Source organism: Pseudophryne corroboree, chromosome 10 (genome assembly GCF_028390025.1).
Source record: "Pseudophryne corroboree isolate aPseCor3 chromosome 10, aPseCor3.hap2, whole genome shotgun sequence".
Classification (NCBI taxonomy): Eukaryota; Metazoa; Chordata; class Amphibia; order Anura; family Myobatrachidae; genus Pseudophryne; species Pseudophryne corroboree.
Window position 1 is genome coordinate 327,368,478 of NC_086453.1, and position 23,370 is coordinate 327,391,847.

Here is a 23,370-nt window from a genome sequence, read left to right on the forward strand (position 1 = left end):
TACCGTGACCGATGGATGCGATGGTGATGTGATGCTGCATCTTCGGCCGCAGCATTCAGATCTGCGATGCCAGCAGTGGCCGGCTTTTTTCCTGCTGCAGCATTAGCATATTTCCGTTCTGTTTAGTCAGCATTTCTGATTTTAGACAGTGATGAAATGTCAGCATGTTAGAATGCCGACATATTGTACCTGGTGACCCAGCGGTGACTTGCCGTCTTCTGGCTTACTACCTCACCGGGACATGTCTATGGGGGATAATTCAGACCTGATCGCAGCAGCAAATTTGTTAGCAGTTGGGCAAAACCATGTGCACTGCAGGGGGGGCAGATGTAACATGTGCAGAGAGAGTTATATTTGGGTGGGTTATATTGTTTCTGTGCAGGGTAAATACTGGCTGCTTTATTTTTACACTGCAATTTAGATTTCAGTTTGAACACACCACACCCAAATCTAACTCTCTCTGCACATGTTACATCTACCACACCTGCAGTACACATGGTTTTGCCCAACTGCTAACAAAGTTCCTGCTACGATCAGGTCTGAATTACCCCCTTTATTGTAAGAGAACTGTCCTGGAAGGTAAGCATTCACCCAGGGCCGGTTCTTGACCTTGTGGCGCCCCGGGCAAATAAAAAACCCCAAACCCTGTTAGGGGCATGGCTTAATACGGGGGCGTGGTCAGTTACGCCCCCATTTGTAGCGCCGCTGAAAGAAAAGAAAAAAAAAGTATACTTACATCCCCGCTCCTGATTCCAGACCTCCGCCGGCGCCGCTCCTCTCCTCGGATGCATAGACGCTAGAGGTCAATTATGACCCCTAGCGTCTGTGCCACAATGCTGTGCGGTGCGCGATGATCACAGCGGGGGGCACCCGGGCACTGCGAGGGGCACAGTGGCGGATTTTGCCATGGTGCGGCGCCCTCCGGAAGGCGGCGCCCCGGGCAAAATTCCTGCTTGCCCGTGGCAAGATCCGCTACTGCATTCACCGGCGATAGTGGGTACCAAAAAGTATATGTGATACTTGATACATCCTAACCTCTAGGGTTTGATACCCCCCCAGGGTGACAGAGGTTGGGAAGAGAACCTGTAACATAATGGGCTGTTTTGAACATAAAGCACACAAGGCATTTGTTATGTGCACTTTGCTACTATCATCTAGAAAATATTAAGCTGTTCATTTTAAATAGAGACTGCAGCGATCATAGGTAACAGGGTATGTGTACCTGGCTGGAAGAATAATGATGAACATTTGATAATTAATGATTTAACATCTAATGATTAATTCCCGACTTCTTAAGAGTTCTCTTTAGAACATTCTTAAACCGAGTTATTAGTAATAGTAACGCACAACTTCTAGAAATGTCCTGACATTAGTAATACATTAGTACAGAGGTGAATAGCTAAACTCATTCCAAAAGCTACTGTTCGCTGTAATGAGCTAAGATTTATCAAGCCTTGGAGAGTGATAAATAGCACGGTGATAAAGAACCAACCAATCAGCTCCTAATTGTCATTTTAGAAACACAGCATGTAACATGGCAGTTAGTAGCTGGTTGGTTGGTACTTTATAACCGTGCTATTTATCACTCTCCAAGGCTTGATAAATCTGGCCCTAAGGGAATTCCTATTCTGTCACTAAACACATTAGTGTCTTCTGCTGCAAATTGCTGTACCATGGGAAGCCTCATCGTCCTACTAATCCTAATCCAAACATTTCAAGCCCATCCCATTTGCCCCCTGGGATCCATAATATGACGAGGGGAGATCGAAAAAAAAAATATTTAATTACAACTACGGAAAACTAACAGAACAGTTTGATAAAACTTTTCCTTTAAGAGTTAAGTAGCACCTACAGTATCATTACATAACATCAATGTCATACTGTAACTTCCCAGTTACAGAACTAACAGAATAGTTAATCCATCTGGTGCCCTCCCATATACTGTCTGAATATTTTCCCATTCTTACACAACTTCTGCGAATGCAGCTGGCAGGTTCACTATTGGTTTAGGCGCTGAGGTCTAATTTTCCCCCCTCTCCTCTCAAAGGAAGGATTTGGGATTCTGCCAGAAAGAAAGGAACTACACACAGTCAGCTGAGGAGTCCATGAAATTCTGTCAGATGTGCTGGGATTTTGTTTTTCTGAAGCTCATTGTAAAACTTTCCCATCACTCCCCATCCCTGCTGACTGCGACCAGAGAGATCCAGTTATCCGCCCTGAGTTTGGGAGGTAAATTATTCTGTGTCTTCTCTGCTGCATGCACTGTGGAATGTGGAGAAATGCCACCCGCTCCAGGAAGAAGTTACGCTTTAATAAGCAAGTAACAGGAGAAAGTCCATTTAATGGGCAACGCTCTGATCAACACTGACACTGAAACATAGACATGGGTGGCTGTAATTGTTATTAGTTGTATAAAGTTTATGATGGAAATCTAAGGGGCTGATATAATGTTAGAAGTAAATTGGGCGTACAGTACAGTATGTTGCTCAAAAGAAGCGTTCATGGAAAGATTTCATATATTATCTATGTGCCGAGCTGTAGGTGTCTGTGTCTACTTTACTACTACTAGTTCTCATCGGTGAGTACTGGTGCTGCCCCGTGAGCAAAAGATACGCCTCCTAACAGGTGTTTTTTCAATGATATACATCTCTGCATAGCACGCATTAGTATGCACATTCATCACTTAACTTTGCCTTCATGAGAATTGCCCATTAAAGCCCATTCTAGCTCTTAGGTTATACTTGCCAACTTCCTGTCTGCCTCCTCCAGAAGGGGGCAGCCAGGTTGGCTCAGCTAGGTGGGGACTGGGGTGGGCCGTTGGGTGTGATGATGTAATTGCGTAATTGGGGACACCACCCCCACTATACAGTGCTTTGATTTGCCAGCATTGTGAAGCGGAGAGGCGAGGTCATGATGCGATTCAACGCGAATGGCGTCATCGGCTGCCCAGACTGCGGTCAGGTTTAGGCCTACTCAGGTTGACTGAAGTCGCTCAAACACTCATTTCTGGGGCTTGCGTAGTGCAAATTCATGCAAGGTATGCTTGGAAAATACTGTAGGCGTACAGTATGTTCCATACTACATCAACCCCAAAGTGTTAAATGTTTTAATGCTGGATTCATTAGTCCTAGTCGTACATCTGTAGGTGGTATTTCAGTGGGGTCTTTATTCTGACATTTATAAAAAAAATAGCTGTATTCTTATTACATCAGGCAGAATTGTGGCGTACATGGGGGGTATAGAGTGCCTAGGCTTGCAAGGAAGGCAAGTACCTTTGGCAGCATATACCTGTACATAATGTTCCGCTATTCATTATGGTGAATGGCCCCATGCTTTGTTATTCCACCTTAAGTACCAACTCCTGATAGATCCAGAATCCGACTGGCTCACCGGGATATTGGCGGGAACCACTGACAGTCAGTTGGACAGATCTCAAGGTGTCCCTCGCTTATAGGGCCTTACTTCTGAACCGTGACCATCAATTCCACCCAGGAGTTATATGACTCCGCTCTCTGTTCATCTGCTTTACATTTATCAGTTCCATTGAAATGTTTTTAGAAATTATATTATTGCTGCCTCTTGGCCAAGAGTATTGTGTCCAAAGGCAGCATAAGCTGGGTGGAGGAACTTAGTGTCGCAGGTTCTGAAATTAAATACAAGCAACTCTGACTTACAATGCAGGCCTAAATGTCCAAGCTATGTTATTGGGACTAGGGTTAGCAACCATCGATGGTTTTATGGTGATAGTAATTAACTTTGCAACTGATGGAAGGATGCTGTCTACGTCATGATGGAATACCAATATCTAATGGCAGCTGCAGTCTGCCCATGCGTTGAGTTAACCCATTGATGACTGAACCATCAATGGTTTCCCATCGATGTTTAAAACACATCGATCATTGTTGGCAGAGCCATTGAAGGAAAAGCCTATTAGGGACTGGGGTGGAGACAACATAGCCACGCCCAACTGGATACACGTGGATTTAGCAAGTGTACAGTAAACTGCCTTCAAAGGTCATCAGTGTTTTGCTTACCTGGTTTTCATCTTGATGCAGGAAATCCACAAAAACGGAGAGGGATGTGGGCGTCCTTAACTTAAGTGACTATCATGACATTTAGTAGGCAGGACCTAACCGACAAGACATATCACACATGGCACTTACGGTAACTTGGTGCCACTTAGCTGCTGCAGCCCCCTTCCCTGATTGGCCCAGCTGTTGTGAATCTACACGTCCAAGCATGCCCTGCCATAGTTTTAGCATTCCCTAATAGCAAAACTGTGGCAAGGCATGATGGAACTTGTAGTTTTACAACAGCTGGAGAGCCACAGGTTGGCTAGGCCTGATTTACTGCCTTTGATGTAAAAACCCTGGTGTCACCATCGATGGCCATCTCTAACCTAAGGGTATATTGTTATCTATCAAGAGATTTCCACCTTCATGCTACATTTACTGGAAACTTGTAATTAAGCGATGTAAGGAGAATAATTCTGTTTGTATTTGGTATCTTCAGGATGCTGATAAAAATGAAAACACCACAATAAAATGTATATTCAAGGTAAGAATGAATCTGGTGATTTATAAAATAGCGCACACACAGGTTTAGGCAAAACTTTGGACAAATCATGTTTCAATGAATCTGTAAGTGTAAGGAACATCTGCACGGTACACCCTTATATATAGTATAGCATACGTGCCCATAATGCACCCCTACTAGTTATTTGCTGATGTCAGACTGATAAAACACAGTGAATGTGAGGTGTATTAGTGTCGCCTGTGGTAGAAATGTTTCCTGTAGTCGGCTTGGAGTCTTTCTGTTCCTGCCTCAGGAATGTTTCCCACACTCCCCGGCAGGACGCTTCAACCACAGATATATTTGTAAAGTCTTCCTGCGTACAATCCATGTTAGAATCCATTTTCTTGCACCCTATATAACGTTTCCTGTGCTACGCAACCCCACGTCATAATCACTTCAGTGTAGGTGAACACAGTTCAGTATAAGACCTGTGGTAATGGTCAGATGGGTAAATTTGGCTTCATTCACTCAAATTTGCTCACAAGCCTATACTGACAGATCACATTAGGCCTAGTTCAGAGCACCGGGCAAATACAAAAAGGGAGAAATTTGCTATTGGAACAAACCATGTTGCAATGCAAGGGGTGCACATATTTTATGCATGCTAGGAAAGTAGTGGCTGCTATTGCATGTAGCACATAAATACAGGGCATCTTTGGATTTAAACTGAAATTAAGATTAGGGTGGTTATTAAGCATCAGAGGGGCAGATGTATTAACCTGGAGAAGGCATAAGGAAGTGAAAAACCAGTGAAATGTGCAAGGTGATAAACACACCAGCCAATCAGATCCTAACTGTTTATGTACATATTGGAGCTGATTGGCTGGTGCGTTTATCACCTTGCACATATCACTGGTTTATCACTTCCTTATGCCTTCTCCAGGTTAATACATCTGCCCCAGAGTTTGCAAGCAGTTATAGGAAACTGCCTGTGATATTCTCATAACATTGCCCAAAAGATAGTGGCATATGATATGTATTAACCTGGAGAAGGCATAAGGAAGTGATAAACCAGTGATATGTGCAAGGTGATAAAGGCACCAGCCAATCAGCTCCAATATGTAAATTAACAGTTAGGATCTGATTGGCTGCTGCCTTTACACCTTGCACATATCACTGGTTTATCACTTCCTTATGCCTTCTCCAGGTTAATACATCTGCCCCAGTGTTCCTCCATGCATCTATATAGCAGCCTCCCAGTCACCACCCAGGAACGTCCCAATACATTTCAAGTCCTGAGACCATGCGCTTCATTCGATCCTGCAACTCTGCATTAGAGATGAGCGGGTTCGGTTCTCAGAGAACCGAACCCTACCAAACTTCACGCCATGAGCCCGGATCTGAGCCCAGGTCGGGTTTACCCGCCTGACTGGGAAACCAGGACGAGGCAAAACATCATCATCCCGCTGTCGGATTCTCGCTGGATTTGAATTCCATATAAGGAGCCGCGCGTTGCCGCCATTTTCACTCCAGTCTTGAAGAGTGTAGTGAGAGGACGTGTCTTTGTCATCAGTGCCTGTGCGGGCGGGAAAGTGTGTGTGTGGGGGGCGATTATAGTGCTGTCTTGTGCTGCTCAGTCCAGTGTAGAGTCTAAGCTGCCTCAGTCCGTCCAATGACCAGTCGCAGTGGTGGTGTCCTCCACACATTAAAAAATGGAGAACAAAAATGTGGAGGTTAAAATAGGGAAAGATCAAGATCCACTTCCACCTCGTGCTGAAGCTGCTACCACTAGTCATGACATAGACGATGAAATGCCATCAACGTCGTCTGCCAAGGCCAATGCCCAATGTCATAGTAGAGGGCATGTCAAATCCAAAAAGCAAAAATTCAGTAAAATGACCCAAAAAAATAAATTTTAATGGTCTGAGGAGAAATGTAAACTTGCCATTTACGACACAGAGTGGCAAGGAACGGCTAAGGCCCTGGCCTACGTTCATGACTAGTGGTTCAGCTTCACATGACGATGGAAGCCCTCATCCTCCCGCTAGAAAAATGATAAGAGTTAAGCTGGCAAAAGTACAGCAAAGAACTGTGCGTTCTAAGATGGTATCACAAATCCCCAAGGAGAGTCCAAGTGTGTCGGTGGTTGCGATGCCTGACCTTCCCAACACTGGACGGGAAGAGGTGGCTCCTACCACCATTTGCACGCCCTCTGCAAGTGCTGGAAGGAGCACCCACAGTCCAGTTTCTGCTATTCAAATTGAAGATGTCACTGTTGAAGTATCCGAGGATGAGGATATGGGTGTTCCTGGTGCTGAGGAGGAAGTTGACGGTGAGGATTCTGATGGTGATGTGGTTTGTTTAAATCAGGCACCGGGGGAGACACCTGTTGTCCGTGGGATGAATAATCCCATTGTGATACCTGGGCAAACTACCAAAAAAGCCACCTATTCGGTGTGGAATTATTTCTCCACAAATCTGGACAACAAGTGTCAAGCCGTGTGTTGCCTCTGTCAATCTGTAATAAGTAGGAGAAAGGACGTTAACCACCTAGGAACATCCTCCCTTATACGTCACCTGCAGCGCATTCATCAGAAGTCAGTGTCAAATTGTGAAACTGTGGGTAAGAGTGTAAGCAGTCCTCTGACACCTAAATCCCTTCTTCCTCCTGTACCCAAGCTCCTGCAAACCACACCACCAACTCCCTCAACATCAACTTCCTCCTCAGTCAGGAACGTCAGTAGTCCTGCAGGCCATGTCACTGGCAAGACTGAGGAGTCCTCTCTTAACCGGGATTCTTCTGGAGGATCCTTGAGTGGTACACCTACTGCTGCTGCCGCTGTTGTTGTTGCTGCTGGGAGTCGATTGTCATCCCAGAGGGGAAGTCGGAAGACCACTTGTACTACTTCCAGTAAGCAATTGACTGTCCAACAGTCCTTTGTGAGGAAGATGAAATATCACAGCAGTCATCCTGTTGCAAAGCGGATAACTCAGGCCTTGACAGCTATGTTGGTGTTAGACGTGCGTCCGGTGTCCGCCATTAGTTCAGTGGGACTTAGAGAATTGCTTGAGGTAGTGTGTCCCCGGTACCAAATCCCATCTAGGTTCCACTTCACTAGGCAGGCGATACCGAGAATGTACACTGACGTCAGAAAAAGTGTCCTCAGTGTCCTAAAAAATGCAGTTGTACCCAATGTCCACTTAACCACAGACATGTGGACAAGTTGAACAGGGCAGACTAAGGACTATATGACTGTGATAGCACACTGAGTAGATGTATTGCCTCCCGCAGCAACAACAGCAGCGGCACCAGTAGCAGCATCTCACAAACGCCAACTCGTTCCTAGGCACGCTACGCTGTGTATCACCGCTTTCTGTAAGAGGCACACAGCTGACAACCTCTTACGGAAACTGAGGGACATCATCGCAGAATGGCTTACCCAAATTAGACTCTCCTGGGGATTTGTGATATCGGACAACGCCACCAATATTGTGCGTGCATTACATCTGGGCAAATTCCAGCACGTCCCATGTTGTTTGTGCCGTACACTTGTGTCGCTTAGCTTAGTCATAGAGCTACCTCATTGCACTTCTTTTTCTTCTTTGCATGATGTGCTGTTTGGGGCCTAGTTTTTTTAAGTGCCAACCTGTCTGACACTGCAGTTCCACTCCTAGATGGGCCAGGTGTTTGTGCCACTTAGCTTAGTCATACAGCCACCTCGGTGCAACCTTTTGGCCTAAAAACAATATTGAGGTGTGAGGTGTTCAGAATAGACTGGAAATTAATGTTATTGAGGTTTATAATACCGTAGTATCAAAATTACCCCCACATTATGTGATTTTAGCTGTTTTTATGTATTTTTCAAAAATCATCCAGATCCAAAACCAAAACCAAAACACGAAAGGGTGGTTTTGGCAAAACCAATCCAGATCCAAAACACGAGCATGGAACCAGAACCAAAACACGAAAATTGCCCGCCGCACATCTCTACTCTGCATACTAAAACCGTGGGACGCCTGCGCCTATTGTGTATCATAACCCTGCTACATTCCAGACCACGCGCATGCCTATCCCTTGGCTATTATTTCACTGCACTAATGGGCTTATTCGCCTGCAGTGCTGATGTTCATGTATATTAGCGTTTTTTTGCAACTGCTCATGTGCCTAAATTGCTACAAAGTCACACAGTGTTTGTGTCCCACGGTGTCTGTGTACAGAGTCACTGCATGTGTCCCACAGTGTCTGTTTACAGAGTCACTGCATGTGTCCCACGGTGTCTGTGTACAGAGTCACTGCATGTGCTCCACGGTGTCTGTGTACAGAGTCCACTGCATGTGTCCCGCGGTGTCTGTGTTCAGAGTCACTGCATGTGTCCCACGGTGTTTGTGTACAGAGTCACTGGATGTGCCCCACGGTGTCTGTGCACAGAGTCACTGCATGTGTCCCACGGTGTCTGTGTTCAGAGTCACTGCATGTGTCCCACGGTGTCTGTGTTCGGAGTCACTGCATGTGCTCCACGGTGTCTGTGTACAGAGTCCACTGCATGTGTCCCACGGTGTCTGTGTACAGAGTCACTGCATGTGTCCCACGGTGTCTGTGTACAGAGTCACTGCAATACACAATGTAATTGACAGCGGCGGGCGTTCCTGGGGTGGCGGTGTGGATTGGGGGGGGGGGTGCCGGGTGAATGGGGGCGTTCAGAGAGAGTTTTCAGGACTGCTACATGATGTCACATGTAGCCACTCCCCCAAAAAAAGATGGCAGCTGCGCTCCCAGCGGTCAACCTTAAATCCAATGCCTACGCAATTAGATTGCGGACAGATCAGAGGTGGCCTCACACATGCTGTGCTGTGCTGTGCGGCCCCCAGCATGTGCGGAGATGAACGCAGATCTGGCTGCCCATAAACTTTAGCTATCAGAACTCCGCACTTGCAAACTGTGTTTCCATACATCCCAACATCTTATATTTGTCGATCGAGACCCCTCCGCATGCTGAAGACACACACGGCTGAAAAGGGGGCATGGTCGGCCCTCTGTCCCTCTAGGCCACGCAATACCCCGAATGATGATGTTTTGGGGACGTGACCGCCTGTCACACCCTCATTTTTCAATTCACGTCGGGGGTGAGCCCAGCACTCCGGTAGCTGCTGGGCATCCATACACCTTCAGCAGCAGGGTGCCCCCAACCTCCCACACGACACTGTGGCCCACGGGTGGGACAGCTGAGCAGTCCTCCAATAGCGAGACTGCCCTGCTAAAATTGGTACGGTTGGGAGTTATGTGTTTGTGCACAGCAACCAATGTATGTGCCAAATGTCTGACACCATGTCCCCAAAATGCCATAATAACCTATGTGAAATGAGGAGATATCATCTTGATATTAATGCATTTCAGACCTATCCTTACTATGTGGGACATAACAGGAACCTATAACTATTCCCGGAAGTCAAGGTGCTATTAATATTCTCACTGTTCATAACCACAGTTTTCACCTCGTCTGACGAAGCTGACACTTTTTATTCCTTTCTCATGTGCTTGAGTGTTTATTTATGTTGTACAGTATAGGAGCAGCTCAAAGCCTGATCATATGCTACAGAGACTGAAACAAAGGCCATGGGCGTTTCTGCCGATTTAATACAGGAGAGGAAACCAGGAGGAGGAAATGTTGTATGTAATTATAGAAGCTTTGTAATCTATAAATAAGTCATGCAAGATATAAGTATACAACTAAGATATAAAACTCAGGGCCGTCTTAACAGCATTGTAGGCCCTAGGCAGAGCAATGGACTGGGGCTCCTACCCAGCCTTCCACAGGAATAAATTAAAAAAGCAATTTACCCCTTCTGCGGTTCTGAGCCGTCTCTCCACATGCTTCCATACAGTGAATGGCTGTCAGCGCTCTGATTTGTGGATAGCTCTAAGTCATCTACCAATCAGCATGCGGACAGCCATTCACTGTCTGGCTGCAGACCAGGGTGCAGCTTGAGAATGCTGCCTCGCCACTATGATTGTATGTAATTCACAATGCAAGCACCTTGGCCTTCTGTGTATTCTAAGTGGCACCGCAAAACCAGACTCCCACCTTTTTTCCACCCTACTCTACTATTCCTCGTCTGTATAAAATACATTCAAAATGATCATGGATTATTCTGTATTCTGGCCGACACACCTCAAAAAGTAGACTATGATAGAACGAAACAAGGATCCTTCGCTATATTTTATCTGCTCTAGACCCCAGCTGTGTAACATTTCCTTAAATCCAGACCTGTCAAGAAGTTTGCGTTTTGATTAAATATATATATTGTGACAGAACAACATTGAAAGAATACAGTCCAACTCACTTTATTTCCACCTCAGGCAGGTTAGCCAATTTCATGTAGGTTTTGCAGGTCAGGTTTTACAGGCAGTCTTAACACAGCAGCACAACATTCCAAGTTCTGACAAACACAAGCAGTACAGATTCCAATGGCTCCTAACGTAACCCCAGACCCCCAACCTATCGCCTGGCCACTTGCTGGCATCAGGAGCAATGACCTACTGAACAAATACATTTTAAAAGGTAGCAGACAACTGGTAGTAATTAGTCCAGTTGTGGCTTACAGCAGACTCAGCCAAAACCGGGACTGGATTCCATCAGACCTGTTGCTGCTGCTCCAACCTCATGTTGAATCATGCTGTCCCTGCCTGCCACACACTATATATGCTCTCTGGGTTAATGATGCCACAGAAGGTACAAACAGTAACTGCGTAATTTGTACTGGACTGTCTATCTATTGGCAACATAGCCAACAGAGGACTGTAGTGGGGTCCCAGTGCCGAAAGCAGTTGTTGAAGACCACTATTTAATTAAAAGCACATCTGGGAGGCTGACTGGGGCTGAGCAACTCATATTAACAAACATATTGTAGTCTAGAATTCCCCCTATCATTCTGAGGCACACAGGCAATTATGGCAAGGGTCAGAGGTTCCGGAGCGCCAGTCCAGGACAGTTACTGCAGCGCTCCACTAGCATTAATTGCCAAAGCATCAACTATTGTCCAGCAATAACTGGACACTATGTACAGGCGCTGCCTATGATGGTAACGGTGAAAGATATAAATGAGTGTGACCAGTAAGTAAAAGGCTACTGTAGTCTACCCTGGATCTGATAAGGGTCAGTTGTGTAAAAATGGATAATGGGGGTCATTCCACCCCGATCGCTTGCTGCAGTTTGTCGCAGCGCAGCGATCGGGTCGGAACTGCGCATGCGCCGGCGCCGCAGTGCTCCGGCGCATGGCAGTCGTCGTTGCCTAGCGATGGACTCTGAGACAGAGACGGTTGGTGGGCGGGAGGGGGCTGAACGGCGGCGTTAAGCCGCCGTTTAGGGGGCACGGTCTGGCCAACGCAGACGTGGCCGGACCGCGGCGGCTGCGTGACGTCTCACGCAGCCGCTGCGGCCAGCGGCAGTGAAGAACAACTCCCGGCCAGCCGCAGGAGCTGCGCTGGCCCGGTTACTCCAGAAAAACAAAAGCATCGCCGCTGTGCGATGCTTTTGTATTTGTGCAGGAAGGGGGCGGCGCTAACATGTGGGGCGGTCTAGTCCTGTGCTGGGCGTCCCCACGCATGTCAAGGAAGATGATCGTAGCTGTGCTAAATTTAGCACAGCTACGATCAACTCGGAATGACCCCCAATATTAGCAAAGCTCCCAAGAAAAATAAGACAAATTCCTGAGTCACGATGAAATGGATAATCCATACTATACATATCTCCTATTTTTGTGGGGTGCTGTTTATTGCACTACACTAAACCCTATTTCATCTGTATTGGGAACACGACGAGCAGAAGTGTAAGCTCAGAGGCGGCTGATCACTCCTCATGAATTCTGCTCTTGGCATTCTGTCCGGTGAAGGATCCAGCAATATATTATTTAATCCGACGTTCCTGGAATGTTCTTCCCCGTACTGCATACGCCCTGTTACAATCTTAGCACTATGGGGGTAATTCCAAGTTGATCGCAGCAGGATTTTTGATAGCAATTGGGCAAAACCATGTGCACTGCAGGGGAGGCAGATATAACATGTGCAGAAAGAGTTAGATTTGGGAGGGTTATTTTATTTCTGTGCAGGGTAAATACTGGCTGCTTTATTTTTACACTGCAAATTAGATTGCAGATTGAACACACCACACCCAAATCTAACTCTCTCTGCACATGTTAAATCTGCCTCCCCTGCAGTGCACATGGTTTTGCCCAATTGCTAACAAAAATCCTGCTGCGATCAACTTGGAATTACCCCCTATATCACCACATCCCTTATACCGGCGTGGCTGAGACATGTGTAACACTCTACAATCTGTCAGTGGGGATGGAATACACGGAGGAGGTCCATCTAGATTGTACCGCGTGTGACGCGCTGGGATAGGATGGATAGGCTCTGCTGCAAAGTTTCCATAGAAATCATTTTAAAATAATGGCGCCTATGCCACAGGAGCTGACAAATGTCTCATAGGATGAAGTGGCTCAGGGTAATGTCTATACTTATGCAGCAGATAATTTACATCAATTTCCAAATGATACAGATGTTCTCGAACAGTGTAGTAACCAATCAGGTCATTGCTCTCATTTTATAACTTGCACTAGAGCAATTGGTCGCAGTGAGGCTAGAGCAGATCTTTACCCCTGCCTAAAAGGGAGGTGCGGACAGGGACGGATTAAGCCTTGGGGGTGCCGGGGGCACTTAAGACAGGGAAGGGGGGGAGGGGGGATGTATATTAGATTGTGCATACCTCCCACATGACCTATTCCAGGAGGGACAAAATGCTCTCTACCTGGACTTCCCTCATAATATATGAATGGTGTCACCTGTGTTGAACTATTTAATTGATAAGGAAGTGTTTCAACTCAGGTGATTGCAATCATAACTTAAGAGGGAAGTCCAGTTAGAGAGCATTTTGTCCCTCCTGGAATGGGTCATGTTGGGATGTATGGATTGTGTATATTAAATTTAACCTAACAGTGTATATTAGATTTAAACTAATAGTTTAATAATACATTGCCACATAGTTGAAAGACAACTATTTTATAACATTTTCTTGTAGTGGAACAAAGACAACTCAAACAAGCTTAATGTATACATAGAAAAATAAAATCTATAATTTATCTTGTCGCATGCAAGAGTAGCGGTAGCCTCTGTACTACTTACACATTCTGCCTGTCTGGTTCTGCTGCTGCATAAGAGGGAAAGCTAGCGATGTCAGTGTGCTCTGGCTGGGGGGCCCCTGATAAAGGGGGGCCCGGGGTACAGTATGCCCTGCGCCCCCACCTTAATCTGGCTATCTGTGCGGAGGTGTGATGCATCACAGGGGGCAGGGTGAAGGCGTTGTAATACAAAGGAGGAGGTATGGCTGACTGGTGACTGCGACCACGTCATCTTAGCCACCCCTTCCCACTATACAATACCGAGATTACCAGCATTATACAGCAGGGGGCGTGGCTAAGAGCGCAATTCAGCAAGGATCGCGTCATCAGCCACCTGGACCGCCCACTTTACTCTGCAGCTTAAGGCGGGAGACTTGCCCATTATTCCGGGGGGCCAGAAGCCACTTTTTGGGAGCTTCTCTGCCGTTCAGGGAGAGTAGGCACGTATGCCCTACGATCAGTATCACTGTTACGATGTGTTGCGATCATCTCCCCCTGTATTCGGCAGCATACCAGCATTTTAAATCACTGATATGGTTCGATACAATTCACCCTCCCCCTCCCCCTCCCCCCCCCCCCCCGCTCACCCAGTTTCTTGGGGCTAACTATCTTAGCATACGGTAAAACGTGGTACCCGCGCTATAGGTCACCCATGATGTCGAGAGTCATTAAATCAACCACTATTGGCCGACATGCATTAGGTCGACATAGTCAAAAGGGTGACATGGTTAATGTAAAGGTCGATAGTACTTATGGTCGACAGGTGCAAAAGGTCAACAGGTTCAAATGATCGACACACATATGGTCGGTGCACCTTTTTGTTTTTTTTTTTTTAATCAACTTTTTCATACTTTACCATCCACTTGGACTACGATTGGGAATAGTAACCTGTGCTGAGCGCAGCGGTAGTGGAGCGAGGTACCTTGCCCGCAGCATGGCGAGCGAAACGGTACACTAACTGGGGTTCCCCTTGGTGCTGACGGCGAAAATGACCCAAAAAACCTTTCAAATGTTTTGTCGACCTTTTTGTGTCGACCTTCTGTCATGTCGACCTTTCCACGTGTCGACCTCTGGACCATGTCGACCGTTCCTACTACCTTTTGTTATGTCGACCTTTCCACATGTCGACCATTAGTTGACAAGGCAGGGAGTTGCTCTCTGCCTATTGCAGCCTGGTCTGGCAGTCCCGGAGGGAGGAAACACCTCCTAATGGGACTGCCTGTAGTGTCTATAACCGACAGCTAGGAAGCCACTGCCAGTCACAGTGAAGCCAGTGCAGTCTCACGGACTGCATCTGGCTTCACTGACAGTGAGCTGACATGGCAGATTTTACCAGGGCTGAAGCACATAGGTAAAAACCGCCACTGATATACTGTATGCATTTGCATAAAAGCAAAGGTGAAATATAAGGTTGCACTGTACCACATTTAGATATCAGTTATGTTTCTAACACTTCATAGTATATGTTTATGTCGTTCAGTATATGATGAAATGATATATGACATAATAAGCCATGTTATCTAAATTATTAGAAGTAGCAGTGATACCTAACGGTGTCAATCCTGCTGACTGCGCATACGTCACATGACGGGCTAACGTAAGTATTCAGAAACCTTTAAATACTGAAAGTTCGAGGGAGTTTGCTTGGGAAAATTGCCATTTTCAGATGGCGCTGGTTTTTGGAGCCCCACTCCTTCCTACTGCTTCCACTGCACAGTACAACCTCTGGCTGTCAGCAGAGCCGTCATCGGTAAGTATCACTGGTACTTCTTTAGCAGTGACAGTGATGGCGGAGAAAGCTGCTTTTCTGAGCTGCTGTCCCCGCACATAAGCAATATTAAATTGCTCTGTTATTTACTTATCAGCTGCCGCAATTCACGTCGAGTTGAATACTAAGAAGTCTATTTACTAAGCCTTGGATGGAGATAAAAGTCGCTGGAGATAAAGGGCCTAATTCAGAGTTGATCGCATCAGCAAATTTGTTAGCAGTTGGGCAAAACCATGAGCACTGCAGGTGGGGCAGATATAACATGTGCAGAGAGAGTTGGATTTGGGTGTGGTGTGTTCAAACTGAAATCTAAATTGCAGTGTAAAAATAAAGCAGCCAGTATTTACCCTGCACAGAGACAATATAACCCACCCAAATCTAACTCTCTCTGCACATGTTATATCTGCCCCACCTGCACTGCACATGGGCCCTCATTCTGAGTTGATCGCTCGCTAGCTACTTTTTGCAGCCGTGCAAACGTATAGTCGCCGCCCACGGGGGAGTGTATTTTCGCTTTGCAAGTGTGCGAATGTTGTGCAGCCGAGCGGGCCGAAAACGTTTTCTTCAATTTCTGAGTAGCTCTGGACTTACTCAGCCCTTGCGATCACTTCAGCCTGTCCGGTCCCGGTATTGACGTCAGACACCAGGCCTGCAAATGCCTGGACACGCCTGCGTTTTCCCTACCACTCCCAGAAAACGGTCTGTTGACACCCATAAACGCCCACTTCCTGTCAATCTCCTAGCGATCAGTTGTGCGAATGGATTCGTCGCTAGAAGCATTGCACAGCCACGATGCTGTTTGTACCCGGACGTGCGTCTGCATACGCATGCGCAGTAGTAACCTGGTCGCTGCGCAGCGAAAAATGGCAGCAAGCGATCAACTCGGAATGAGGGCCATGGTTCTGCCCAACTGCTAAAAAATTTGCTGCTGCGATCAAATCTGAATTTCCCCTAAAGTACCAGCCAATCGGCTCCTAACTGTCATTTTTCAAACACAGCCTGCGACATGGCAGCTAGGAGCCGATTGGCTGGTACTTTAGCTACAGCGACTTTATCTCCATCCAAGGCTTAGTAAACAGACCCCTTAATTACCAGGGAGCCATGCGGCCCCAATAATGAATAGACCCCTTAGAGACCAATTATTGTATGTAAGATCTGTTTTACCTCATGTCACTTACGAGGCGTCTTATGTTGCTTTTATATAACAGTTTGACCTCCAGAGGATGCAGCCACAGGAGACACCCGGCGTTCAGTATAGTCGATGGAATGATAGAAACCAAGAAGAAATTAGCGTGAACATGTCTACCACAGAAACACCAACATGGCGGAGGTAAGGATGGCACTATTATGGGCAATACTTTACCTGTATCAGGGTAACACTTTAGAGCACAGGTTCTCAAACTCGGTCCTCAGGACCCCACACAGTGCATGTTTTGCAGGTCTCCTCACAGAATCACAAGTGAAATAATTAGCTTCACCTGTGGACCTTTTAAAATGTGTCAGAGAGTAATTAATACACCTGTGCACCTGCTGGGTTACCTGCAAAACATGCACTGTGTGGGGTCCTGAGGACTGAGTTTGAGAACCTCTGCTTTAGAGGCTATAAAAATCAGAAAAATTGACCCAGATTATATGTGGCCTTAAAACCACTGTGATGCCCGATAGCAATATGCTGGCAGCCATTATACCCGAACGGAACTACAATTGAGTAGCTCTGTTTGGACGCCATCTACTGGCTGCCATATGTGTCACCAAGCAATATTGAATTTATTTGCTGTTAAGGTGTGTACACACGGAGCGATATGGCTCAGCGATTTTGACTATATAGTCAAAATCGCTAAAAAAGTTAGTGCATATCGCTCCGTGTACACAAAGCAAGCAATAACGATGCACGTTCCCGCCAGGTCGCTATCGCTGGGAAAAATAGACTGTGCAGGCATTTTTCACTATGCCGCTGGAAAAGTAAAAGCATCACTCTATTTAAATGAGTTAGTCAAAATCGCCCATAGCCAAAATCGCTTGCACACTTAGTCAAAATCGCCTACTGCGAGTTCAAGGTAAATGGCTCATAGTCAAAATAGCTCCGTGTGTATGCACCTTAATACAGAGAGCTCGGATTCAGATTTTACCTCAGGTCTCATATTTTGCAACAACTGTGTTCTTTCCTAGCAGCAGAATACGTTACATGAAGTGTAATCTGTTGTTCCAGAGTCTACAACGTACTGTGTACCGGGAAGATTGGCATCGCTATGAAAGTGGTGGGAGGACTTGCCTTGTTTTGGATTATATTCATCATTGGCTATGTCACCGGTTACTACGTTCACAAATGCAAAAAAATATAAACAATCAGGAAGACACAGGATCTTTGCTCCATATGCCGGGAATGGCGCCCCCCAGTGTAAAGATGTGAGGTGACACCTTACCCTGCACCAAGAATTTATGAGATGTAAAGTTGTTAGGGTATTCATAGCTCAGCTGAGGTATTATCTTATGCAAGCCACAGACATGTTTTATGTAAATATATTTGGACTATTTTACTTAATAAAGTCACTTGACTAGGACTCCTATTATCCATACTGAAGCACTATTGTTGACATGATTGTAAATGTGATACCCTCCCATTATGTGTTTATGGTAGCACTTTATGCATAAGTTAGACGTTAGTTGTCAAGCAGCAATATTTCATGCTAAGCCTAAAGCTGTATTGTCACCTGCTTTTAGCAATATGTTCCTCTCCCTTCCCAATACCATGGGGTCTGCTCCATCGCTCTCTAGTTTGTCTCACCAACACTGAATAAAACAAGACCATTTGATGTTGCAGCGGGATTGGTGGCGGGTCAGAGTTTGGATTGGTGTGTAGGGGGAGCAATGGGGGTTGCGGAGGAGGACCACTTGGAAGCCACAATTGCATACAAACAGAAACATAGAATTTGACGGCAGATAAGAAACACTTGGCCCATCTAATCTGCCCCTTTTTTTTACCATATTGTTTATCTCACACCTTATTAGATCCTTATATCTTTGTAAGGATATCCTTATGTCTATCACATGTATGTTTAAATTGCTCTACTGTCTTGACATCTACCACCGATAGCAGGCTTGTCCACTACACTTTCTGTGAAGTAATTTTTCCTCATATTTCCCCTGAACCTTCCTCCCTCCCTACAGTTTTAGTGCATGATCTTGTGTCCTTTTGCTTCTCTACTTTTGAAGAATTTTTCCCTCCTGGACTTTGTTAAAACCCTTGATTTATTTGAATGTCTCTATCATGTCCCCCCTTTCCCTTTTCTGCTCCAAACTATACATATTGAGATTTGTTAGTCTTTCTGGGTATGTTTTGTGATGTAGGCCATGCACCATTTTAGTTGCCCTTTTTTGTTCTCTAATGTATTAATATCCTTTTGAAGATATGGCCTCCAGCAGAGCTTAAAGTGGTTCTGGAAAGGTGGTGGAACTCATTTTTTGCCCACTACCTACCCCTGGCCCCCACCCCCCTTTAGGCGGAGCTAGGGCCAATGCTAGGGTTTTCGGCATTCCCTGCAAATTTGTGCCCCACCCCCCATTCTTTATAAAGGGATTGTGGTCTCACAAGGAAGGGACGTGGTCACGCAATAGTACCCCAAATGCAAATTACGCCACACAGTAGCACAATGTTATTCCAATTACACTGCATGTAGTGCCACTTATTCACATTACAACACACAGTAATGACCCTTATTCAAGTTAGGTCACTCAGTAGTGCCCTTTATTCACATTACGCTGCATAGTGGTACCGATTATACATGCTATTCCACACAGTAGTGCCCCTTATACATCATTCCCACAGTAGTAGTGCCCCTAACACATAATGCCGCTTATGCACATAAAGCCCACAGTAGAGCCCCTTCCACATAATGCCAATAGAAGTGCCACGTGTACTCATAATGCTCACAGTAGTGCCCCTTATACTCATCTCAGCCTCTGTCACTCCAGCAGCTCACCGCCTGTGTCCCTCCAGCAGCTCCATGCCTTACATCCCTCCGGCAGCTTCCCCTGCCTCTCTGTGCCCCTCCAGCCCCCTTACCTTGTCTTCAGCATGCAAAGAGCCTGCTCCTCTTCATGGCTCTTCACTTCAGTGGCAGTGATGGCATGACATGGCATATGCAGTGCTAGGAAAAGAAGCTGCTGGGACCTGAGGAGGGAATGAACGACATCTGACAGACACAGCATGCATGAGAATCAGGAGGGATGAGCCACTGGTGGAGGAGGACCATGAAGCTGCCAGTACCAGAGTATCATCTATTGACGTGGGTGTCAGGGTGGAAATTTTCTATTGGAATTACTGTGCAAGGCTGTGGAGGTGGTGGAACTAGTTGCCCCTGCAATTACAGTTCCACCTCGTTCCCTCTCACTTTAACCCCTGGCCTCCAGAATTGAACACAGTATTCAAGATGAGACCGTATCAATGACCTATACAGTGGCATTATTACTTCACTCTTTCTGCTGCTGATTCCTCTCCCAATGCAGCCAAGCATCTGACTAGCCTTCCTTATTGCTTTGTTACATTGCTTACCTGCCTTCAAGTCACTTGAAATAATGACCCCTAGATCCCTTTCCTCCTCAGTAGTTTCTGTATACTGTATTTAGCCTTTGGATTTTTGAGACCCAAGTGCAAGATTTTGCATTTTTTGGCATTAAACTGTAATTGCCACACTCTTGACTATTCCTCTAGTCTACCTAGATGCTCAATCATTTGTTTTACCCCCACCTGGTGTGTCTACCCTGTTGCATACCTTTGTGTCATCTGCAAAAAGGCATACTTTCCCTTTAATGCCAATTGCAATGTCACCAATAAAGATATTAAAAAGCACTGGTCCAAGTACAGATCCCTGGCGTACTCCACTGGTAACATTTCCCTCCTGTGAATGCACTCCATTTACTACAACTCTCTGTTTTCTATCCTGCAACCAAGATCTTATCCAATCAACAATCTTAGTATCCAATCCCAAACTTTCGAGGTTATTTAGCAGTCTGATGTGGAACAGTGTCAAAAGCCTTACTAAAATCTATATAAGCTATATCCACGGCTCCACCTTTTTCCATCACTTTAGTCACAAAGTCAAAAAATGTCAATAAGGTTTGTTTGACATGATCTCCCCCCAGTGAATCCATACTGTTTGGGATCCTGTAAATTGCTGGATGTGAGATAATCTACAACTCTCTTTTAAGAGTGTTTCCATCAATTCCTACTACTGATGTAAGACTCACTGGTCTGTAGTAGTTTGCCTTTTTCTTGCTCCCACTTTTGTGCAGTGGGACTATGTTTGTTCTTTTCCAGTCCTCTGGAATTACTCCTGTAGCTAATGACTGGTTGAACAATTCTGTTAATGGTGCTACCAGCACCTCTTTAAGCTCTTTTAGTATCCTTGGATGTATCCCATCTGGCCCCATAGATTTGTCCACTTTCAGCTTTGAGAGTTCTGTTAAGACCTTCACCTCTGTAAATGTACTTGTTTAATTTTCCTGAATATCCCTGCAACTTTACTATGGCCCCTTCCCCTCTCTTTCAGTAGTGAATACTGAGCAAAAATAATTATTAAGATGATCTATCACATTGTCTCCCTCAACAAGACTCCCAGTCTGTCTTTAGTTTTATTAGTCCGCCTTTTGGTTTTCTCCTTTCGCTTATATACCTTATATAAAGTTTTGCCTCCTTTACCCACTGACTGGGCCATTTTCTCCTCAGCTTGTGCCTTTGCACTTCTGATTACCTTCTTAGTCTCCTTCTGTCAAACAAGATATATAAGAGTAACCATGGATAATTTAAGTACATGGGGGGGGTCATTCCGAGTTGTTCGCTCGTTATTTTTTTCTCGCAACGGAGCGATTAGTCGCTAATGCGCATGCGTAATGTCCGCAGTGCGACTGCGCCAAGTAAATTTGCTATGCAGTTAGGTATTTTACTCACGGCATTACAAGGATTTTTCTTCGTTCTGGTGATCGTAATGTGATTGACAGGAAGTGGGTGTTTCTGGGCGGAAACTGGCCGCTTTATGGGTGTGTGTGAAAAAACGCTACCGTTTCTGGGAAAAACGCGGGAGTGTCTGAAGAAACGGGGGAGTGTCTGGGCGAACGCTGGGTGTGTTTGTGACGTCAAACCAGGAACGACAAGCACTGAACTGATCGCACTGGAAGAGTAAGTCTGCAAACTGCAAATAAATTTCTGTTTGCAATTTTGATAAGCTAAGATTCACTCCCAGTAGGCGGCGGCTTAGCGTGTGCAATGCTGCTAAAAGCAACTAGCGAGCGAACAACTCGGAATGAGGGCCCTGGTTTGGAACTTGACATTAGAGGAGGGGAGGCACTCACCGGAGACTTCCACTGTGCCCCTGTGGGCCAATACAAACATGGTTATATACCCCAAAAAAAATTTGGTTAAGCACTTAATGATATCTTATAAGATAATAAATTATTGGAGGAATGTGTTACAAAACAGGGAGCACGTCAATGTGATGCCGAAATACAAAAGTAATACAGTAGATTATACTTTTCCTATATGTCTGGGTTCAGGCCCATCAACGCTAGTGTACAAGCTCCGCATGCGCACCCCTTCATGCATTCTAGAGATAACTCATTTTTGTGGGAATTATGTGAAAACAGACGTTTTCTGAGGATTTCCTGTTCAAATATTTAAGAAGTTTGTTCCTAAGACTTCCTGTACAGAGATGTAAGGGTCCCAGCACTGACCAAATTTTCCATGCCTTCCTTGCACTACAAAGATTCCCTTTAAGTTACCAAATCCATTATAGTGATAAAACGCATATAGCAGAATATGTTTTTGCCTAACAGCCAGGAACAAGGTCCAAAGCCGGCATTCTGACTGGTGTCCGGATTCTGGCATCAGTATTCCGACAGCAGTTATCTTAACCGCATCCCCAGGAAAATAACAGGTAGTTTAAATACACATAATTAAAAATGAACAGTAGGCAGTACGGATGGTGTAATGGTTAGCATTACTGCCTCACAGCACTGAGGTCATGGGTTCCATTCACACCATGGCCCCAACTGTGTGGAGTTTGTATATTCTCCCCGTACTTGTGTGGATTTCCTCCGGGTACTCCGGTTTCCTCCCACAATCCAAAAATATACTGGTAGGTTAATTGGCTCCCAACAACATTAACCCTAGTGTCAGTGTGTGTGCATGTAAATGTGGTAGGGAATATAGATTGTAAGCTCCACTTGGGCAGGGACTGATGTGAATGGCCAAATATTCTCTGCAAAGCGCTGCGGAATATGTGTGCGCTATATAACTTGTAATAATAATAAAATGACAATTACTTTGTTGGTTGGTTTTCACTGAAACAATAATGTGCTTTGCTGTTCTAAAATCTACACTGCCACCTACTGGACAATCTTAGTGATCACTTTAAAACTAAAGTATCAAATTGAATTAAATGATTACAGTACAGTATGCAATACGTTCCATTTATAAATTGTGAGGCTTGCGTGGGATTCGCAGTGATACCAAATGCACACACACATATTTATATATATATATATATATATATATATATATATATATATAGAGAGAGAGAGAGAGAGAGAGAGAGAGAGAGAGAGAGAGAGAGAGAGAGAGAGAGAGAGAGAGAGAGAGAGAGAGTGTGAGTGTGAGTGTGAGAGAGACTCACGTGTGATGTATATGATATCAATGGCGGCACTCAAAGGGACTTGAAATAGCGTAAAAAAGGAGACCAAACTCCTAACAGCAACTTGCTGTTAGGAGTTTGGTCTCCTTTTTTACGCTATTTCAAGTCCCTTTATATATATATATATTGGTTGGTCTCCTTTAAACGTAAGAAGCTGCAGACTGTAACAAATGATTATGCAACTCATAATGTTTATAGGTGGCTATCAGGCGGTTCAAATAGTGG

The 23,370-nt window shown here is 45.4% G+C and overlaps 1 protein-coding gene across 1 annotated transcript; it reads left to right on the forward strand.

The window, feature by feature from the left end:
* Window positions 1-2,011: 2,011 nt before the first annotated feature.
* SMIM1 (small integral membrane protein 1 (Vel blood group)) lies at window positions 2,012-22,781 on the forward strand. Its single transcript, XM_063943578.1, has 4 exons — window positions 2,012-2,229; window positions 4,513-4,557; window positions 16,669-16,790; window positions 17,670-22,781. Exons 3-4 carry the CDS (start codon window positions 16,684-16,686, stop codon window positions 17,800-17,802), a joined length of 240 nt encoding a protein of 79 aa, XP_063799648.1. The 5' UTR covers window positions 2,012-2,229; window positions 4,513-4,557; window positions 16,669-16,683; the 3' UTR covers window positions 17,803-22,781.
* Window positions 22,782-23,370: the final 589 nt, after the last annotated feature.

What these genes read in the sequence shown, in the direction of transcription:
- SMIM1 (XM_063943578.1), top strand. Translation starts at nt 16,684, where the DNA reads ATGCAGCCACAGGAGACACCCGGCGTTCAGTATAGTCGATGGAATGAT. An exon ending in GAAACACCAACATGGCGGAG is followed by an intron (nt 16,791 to 17,669) that starts GTAAGGATGGCA and finishes CTGTTGTTCCAG; the next exon opens with AGTCTACAACGTACTGTGTA.